General features: G+C 41.9%; 1 protein-coding gene across 1 annotated transcript in view; it reads left to right on the forward strand.

The window, feature by feature from the left end:
- The window catches only part of SACS (sacsin molecular chaperone), a 59,231-nt gene that overhangs the window by 15,281 nt on the left and 36,363 nt on the right, over nt 1-7,587 (forward strand). The window contains 2 exon segments of the mRNA XM_006039436.3: nt 1,621-1,708; nt 4,722-4,807. Coding sequence (XP_006039498.1) covers nt 1,678-1,708; nt 4,722-4,807 — 117 coding nt within the window. The 5' untranslated portion in view covers nt 1,621-1,677.

Below are 7,587 nucleotides of genomic sequence, written 5' to 3' on the forward strand. Positions count from 1 at the left end.
GAAATTTTTATCAGGATCCCCTCCAACTGGATGTATTCGTTGACAATATGTGCAAATGGTAAGCAACACAATAACCCAGCCAAGTTGAAGGTTTCATAACTTGTTACAGTAGCCAACCAAAAATAGGCTGCACCCACTTTTGCATGTGAATGGTGTTTTTGAATTTAATAGAAATATACTGGATATAAAGTTAGTCATGTGCTTGAGTATTTGAAAATTGAGGGCAAAATAGATTTACTACGGAGAAAAATCTGGGGCCTATTACTCTGTTGTAATCATCTCAGTCACCACATCCTAAAATGTTAGTTATGCAATCCTTAATCCATGTAATATGTGCTCTATTGATGCTACACAGTGCTGATTTTTTAAAATCAGTGTTATATAGTACTAAGTCATGGACACCTTTCAAAAGCCTATTACAATTATCCTCTTACCGCTCTTAACTGTGTAAAGGCACAAATGGCTTAGGAAGTACATAGGACTGGAGGGGCCTCTCAGGCCATCAGGTCCTTCTGTTTGCAGTAACTTGCCAAAGATACCTAAAAACCATCTGCCTTATCTTCCTTCTTGTCTTTTTCAAATATTGACACAATATCAGCACTCGTCCAGGCTTCTGGAATATCAGGGACATTCTAGGATTGATTACAAATAAAACCTAATTGCAATCAAATTCTAATAGTAGAAAGTGATTTTCTAGTGACAGTTAGACCCTAACCCTACATGAGTTCAGAAGTTTGCCTGTGCAAAACCTGGATACAAATTACCACATTTTTCCGGTATTTTACTATGATTTGCTTTTTGTTGCGAGGTGTACTTTTTCATATAGTATTATAGTCTCATTAATTGCTCCATTGCAGTATTGCTTATTTCATATCAACTTGATATTACACACGTATTTTTTTTATAGAGCTTATAAGGCATACATCTCAAATATATATAATTTGTAAACCTATTCCTAAACATACTAATTATTTTGTTAATAATTTGTTTCTTGTAGTACCTTAGTTGGTACTTTCTGAATATAATTGAAAGAACAGTCTATAATCACAATGATTTCTTAAGCCTTTAGGGCTTTAAAACATTTCATACAAGCATCTTACATTTCAGTCATTATTGGTTCACAGTCATTTACTGGTCCTGTTACAGATATCAGATCTGTGTTATATAAGGTATGTTAGATAGACCACTATGTAAAAGTGGGCATGTAAAATATATGTTATCTGCATTTTTAGAGTAAGATGTACTAGATAGACATTATTCAGACAAATTATTAGAATCAGAACTGGAGAACTAGGAGAAAAATAGAAAATGTGTATGACCATAGCTCCCATTGCTGTCAAATTGTTATGTCTATGTACCTAAGGGAATAATTTTGCACAGTAGGTAACCAAAAAGATTATTCTCTGAAAAATGTCTTACCCATGTTGTGCACAATTGAAATGGTCAGAATTGGTATATTTAGGTTTGATACTAGAGCAGTTTGAGAAGCTTTTAGACTTAGTCTCTAGATTTGAATATCCAAACATTACTTAACTTTAAAAAATGACTTGAGAAAAGCTGTTATATGGTAATAATACTGGAGAATGTGCATCATCACAGTGTTTCCTTTTTCTCTTTCAGTTATCTGATTGTATCAAGGTTGGGGACCTTCAGAATGTGCAAAATCATATTTTTCTAATGCTTCAGTCAAAAGGCTTAAAAGGAGGAGGTATACAGAATAATTATGTCTTTTCTTGTATGTTAAAGATTGGGAAATATTTTGATTAATTTTTCTGAAACATTTGAATGTGAATAATAGTCATTTTTGTGGTGTGCAAGTAAAGAAGTATTCCCTCAGTTTCTAACTTCTGGGATTGTATTCCAAGAGAATCTGAGATTGAATAGAAGCAGACATTTGGAATGGTGTGTATAGCAAAATGACTAAATCTGATCTTATATTATTTTGAAAGTCTAGCTGCAGATATACTAGCACTGCTTTGTGAGACCTGTCAAACTCACTTTGCTCAACAGTCGAGAAAGATGCTTTGTCCCAAATGAAGCAACTTGAAGATTTGCAGATATAATTATGCTATTGGAATAATGTATTTTACATGGGACAGTATGTATTGAAATATGAAATATGTACAATACATAAAATATAACTGATAGACTAGAAATCCTTTTCTTTTCCCTCTCACTAGTTTTGTTTATCTACTGCAAAATTGTAAGTATAAAAGTCATTATGATGCCTTGAAGTCACATCAGGACATTTTAATTCAAGTCTGTAATATTGACTTTATTACTTAGTTGCTACAATTAAAAGAATTTTATTTCAAAATAATTTTAACCATATGGTACTGCTAAAGCATGAAATGTATTTATTGCATAAGAAAGTCATAATATTAAAACTAGTAGGAAGATGGAGTACTAGATTTTTGAACACTTCAAATAGAACAGCCTTTTTCATCTACATGTTTTGTTACAAACAGCATTTTTGGGACAGATTGGTTTATTGGTTGATGATCTAGTGACAGACAGAGATTAGATATTCATGTTAATTACATCAGTGATAAGTTCTTGTTCACTTGCCTGTAGATCGTGGGGAGAGTCTATAAAATTGTTCTTCTGTGGTGCTGTTCGTTCCTCTTGGAGATTAAAGGCCAGCTTTAGCCAGGATTTAAAATAGGTGGAGAAGTGAATGCCTCTTTAATGAGTCACCTCCCAGTCTCACCACCACCATGTGCACCCCATAGGCCAATACATGTGGTAGGGACTGAGTTTACATTCACTCGGGAGAGGTTGATTTATTTTTTCCTCCTCTCTCTCTCTCATTCCTGTACTGGTTCCTGACTGTCTCACCAGTATTTGCATTTTTGTGTCGGGATGTGTATTAGACTTCTTTCTTTCAGAGTCAAATTTGTAGGAGGATTTGGTGTGCTTTTGATTTTGGATGGTGTGAAAAGTTGGGTATGGCATGTGGTGCTACAGTGCCATGGTGAAGCATGTGAACGGGTATGAAACCATGAAAAGAATGGCTAATAGTGGTGTGGCCATGACTACTTAAACCAGTGTCTTTGTCCCCATGGCAGAAGAATGGGGATCAGCGTGATGTCTTTATGAACCTGAGGACACGGTTGTGGGGTTCTGCAGACTTTTTTTACCCTCCTGTTCAATGTGTATTATGGGGTTATCAGGAGAGTTAATGAAGAGCTACGTCCTCTAGGACTTTTGGGCCTTGTCTGCAGTAGTAAGTTTATGATCCCTGATGGTTGTGCCCTCAAGCAAGCAGCAGTGCTCTGAGCGGACTGCTTTCTAACCTAGAAGCAGTGCCCCTATCTCTCTGAGGACCTTGGGATGGACTAATTGGCACTGTCAGTCAGCAGGGCTAGTTGGTCAGCCCCAGATCTAATGAGCTTTCCCACACTGGCAGCTGCATTGCTTCTGGTTTAGGACACAGCCTTCCTGGAGCAGTGCAGCATGCCCGAAGGTCTTGCCTCTAGAGAAGGTATGTTTACTGTGTAGATCTGGCTTGAGGAAGCTAATGATATGTGGCTCTTTTTCTTGCATGTAAACTTGCCAGTGCTATTAAATGCCTGGCCTAGTATCTTGGGTAGATTTTTCATGTGTATGAGAAACAGGTGTTCAAAGCTCAATTTAAAATAAAATTGATGCTGGGGAAAGTATGGTGAGCATATTTTTTTGATTTAAGGCTTGACAGTGGTGACTTTATTGTGCCATCTGAAGTTGGTGTTGGATCTTCAGCTCTTCTGAAATGATCATATAATATCAGTGTCTAGAATTATTTTTATGATATGCATCTGGCCATAAGGTTTTGACAGCTTGCTTTGCATGTGGACTGCACCTCTGTGATCCATGCCTTTGTCACAAATCAGATTACTGGTTTTAAACTATGTGGGGCTGTGATTTACATCAATTCAGATACACTGCAAAGTGCAGTGATGCTTTTGGTGTTTCATGGCAACAGTGCGTGACAGCTGAGCTCCATGATATATGCAGGTTTCTCATCCATTTTTCTACTGAATGCAAGGTATTGAATTTCCACGGATGAAGCTTCAGGGTCTTGAGACCACTGGGCAGACTGCTGTTTTTCTCTTTTTGTATGCCATACCACGACTGTGACAATCAGAGTTGGTGTTTGAGTTAGATCCCTCTACTAACTAAGAGGATTGAGAGGATTTTCTGATACAGAGCTTTCTAGAGTTACCTAAGCCTAGGTTTGATGATTACTTTGTGCTCTTATGGTGACTGTCACTTGCTTTGTTGAGTTAGCTTCAGGGAGAATATCACATCAGTTCTGTGATGATATTAATTGTAATGGATACCTACTCTTAAGTGTTGTTTCCCACTAAAGCTCCTCAAATTTGGTTGTAAAGCTCTTGGTTCCAAAGGAATATTTTATGTTGGCCCTGCAGTGTATTGTAGGCATTTCTCAGTGCTCTGACCATTGGTTTCTTTTGGACTCTAGGTTGCTGGGGCTACAAAATATCTTTTTGTCAATCTTTTTCATTTTCAGCTGGAATATTTCAAGCTTAATGGTCAGTCATTGAACAAGCACAAGGCATCAGAATTTTGTATAAAAGGATTAAGCTTGTAGCGTATCTATAGTTTATTGTGGGGTGGGAGCTTCTTATAGTACCTAGCAATGGTGAATTAAAAAAAAATGAGCAACAAAAAATAAATTCAGCAATTAAATAACACCTGGCTTTTTAAAATACTTTTAGGTCGTTTTGGGCAAACAACTCCACCACTTGTTGATTTTCTTAAAGATATTTTAAGAAGATATCCAGAAGGAGGACAAATTCTTAAGGTATAAAATAAGTTGTATTTACTTATTTTAAGGAAGTAGGAATTTTCTTTTAGTTGTAAATAAGTATGTATTTCTTTCATTTTTGTGAACAGTGTGGTGAGTTGCAGTTGCTCATTTTTATTAGTATATGGCACATCTTGCTCATCACAAATTACTTGGTTCTTTTCTTTGTACTATGCATTTTATGGAGAAATCGGGTTTTTTAAAATTAATTATTCTGTCTAATAATGGTTCCCCATTGATTTAATGAAACCAGAAGGTAAACACAATGCACTTAATGTGAGCAAGCAATTTGAAGTTTAATGTTTTATTATTTGATAAATGTTCTGAGACAGGAGGCAAGCTCAGAGCTGAGTCTTTAGTCAGCCCGCCCACCTGTCTATGGGGCAGTCCCCAGTCTCGCCTGCCATGATTTTGCTGTTCCCATAACTGGTGGTATAATGCGGGAGGCTGCCCATTCTATGCGCCAATGCCAGGGGGTGCTATCCATGGCTCTGTACCGCCCCTATACCTTGGCCCATGCCTCGCATAATATGTCACTATGCTCCAGGCCTAAAGCAGGGCCAACTTAGTCCATAGTCAGGTGTCATTCACACTCAAACTGCCCCCCTCTCACTGGGGCCTTTTGCACTCCACCCTCTCTCACAGGGTCTCTTGCCCGCCTTACAATACTGTGCCCTCTTCACTCTGCCCTGCTCCCTTGAGTGGTCCCGTAGGCCATCGGGATTATCTGAGTCACGCCTCAGGTGGCAACATGCAGTCCTTTGGGCCTCTCCCATGACCCTCACCTGAGTAGTGGCCAGCTGATTCATGGAATGGAGGGCTAATTCTGCCCTAGCCCCTCACTGGGCTTCTCGCACCCTACAACTCCATCTCATGGGGGTTGGTCCATGTGCTGCCCATCTGGCCCTCCCACAGCCCTACTCAGCGCACCCCCTCAGACTGCCCTTCAGGTCGATCCTCAGCCCTAGTCAACCCCTGTCAGGGCCTTCATTACCACCCCCTCTCTGGGGCTACACAACTATCCTTTCCCTGGGGCCTCTGAGGTCTTTCACCCCTCTGGGCTCAGATGGCTGCCACTGTGCCAGTGCCTGGCCCCACTCCTTTCCTGGGGTCTTATACCCCCTGGGGCTCAGGTGGCCGTAGCCATGCCTGTCCCCTTTACCCACAGTGTTGTGGGGGCTGGGGTTATTAAGGTGCCCTGACCCGCCTTTCACTGGGGAGGTGAGTGGTCCTGGTATTTGAGTGGGGCTGCTGTGACATTGGCAGTTCCTCCAGGCTTTCCTTTCTTGGCAGGGTACAGTTTTAGGTCATATCCAGGACCAGGAGCCTCCAAACCATCCCCATAGCTTCTGCCCTTACCTCCAGGATGTTCCACGCTGCAAGGGAGGTGGATGGTGCTGCTCCCTCAACTGCAGGCAGCTAACTGCTGTGTCCGCCTGGCTGATTTTTGTTTGAAAATGGCTGCCTTAATCAGGCACCTGTTGGCTGCTTGCTCCAGCCCTTAAAGTGGCAGGTTCCCTCCTATTGTTAGGGACCTATCTAACTTGCGGTGAGAGAGAGAGGGATTTTCACAGCTTGGTTGTGACCCAAAGAGCTGATTTTGAGGTCTTTTCATAGTGGCCCCACCCCTTGGCATTGATTGGCGGAGGCCTTGCCCCTTGGCGCTGATTGGGGCAGAGGCCTGAGTGGGGAGGAAGGGTGGGGGGGGAAGCTGCAGTCTTGCCTGCTGGGTACCCTTTGTATGGCCCATCCCTTGGTCCTGATGGGTGGAGAGGCACGAGGGGGCAGTCACCATTTTGGCTGCTGCCCTTCCTGCTGTCCTGCCAGCAGTGTGTTCTCTTCCCAGAGGAAGGTGGGGATGGTTGCAAAGCTCAGCCACAGTGGCAGCAAGGACTACTGGCTCCCACTGGGGAGCCAGCATTTTATTTTTATTAAGTTTTTTTAAATCAGTTTCCTGGGGAATTGTGGCCAATGCCATTTTTTTGTGGAGATCACTGTTTTTCGCTGTTTCTGTGAAAATCACAAACTTGCAATTTAAGTAGGTCCCTACCTACCGTATGTCACACACAAACAAAATATCAATGTAACTTGTTTCAAGTATACAAGGTTTCATAGATTTCATAGACATTTGGGCTGGAAGGGACCCTGGAGGATCATCAAGTCCAGCCCCCTGCCCCAGGGGCAGGAAGTCAGCAGGGATCATAAGATCCCAGCAAGATAAGCATCCACATGTGTCTTGAAGGCGTTCAAAGTAGGTGCTTGAACTGCCTCTGGCAGCAGTCTATTCCCAACCTTGGGGGCTCGGACAGTGAAGAAGTTCTTTCTTATGTCCAGCCTGAATCAGTCATGACAGAGTTTGTGACCGTTTGATCTTGTCATCCCTTGGGGCACTCTGGTGAATAGCCATTCCTCCAGATCCTAATGAGCACCCCTGATAAACTTATAGGCGGCCACCAGATCACCCCTGAGCCTGCGCTTTTCCAAGCTGAAGAGTCCCATGGCTCTTAGCTTCTCATTATAAGGTCTATTTTCCTAACCTCTGATCATGTGCGTGGCTCTCCTCTGCACCCTCTCAAGCTTCTCCACATCCTTTTTGAATTGTGGAGCCCAAAACTGGACACAGTACTCCAACTGCGGCCTCACCAAGGCCGAGTACAAGGGGAGAATGACGTCCTGGGATTTGCTTGAGAAGCATCTATGGATGCAGCATCACACTGAAGGCTCAAGTTCATCTTGTGGTCAGTCATGACCCCCAAGTCCCTTTCATCTGTGGTGCT

Source organism: Alligator sinensis, unplaced genomic scaffold, assembly GCF_000455745.1.
Source record: "Alligator sinensis unplaced genomic scaffold, ASM45574v1 scaffold777_1, whole genome shotgun sequence".
In the NCBI taxonomy this organism is placed as follows: domain Eukaryota; kingdom Metazoa; phylum Chordata; order Crocodylia; family Alligatoridae; genus Alligator; species Alligator sinensis.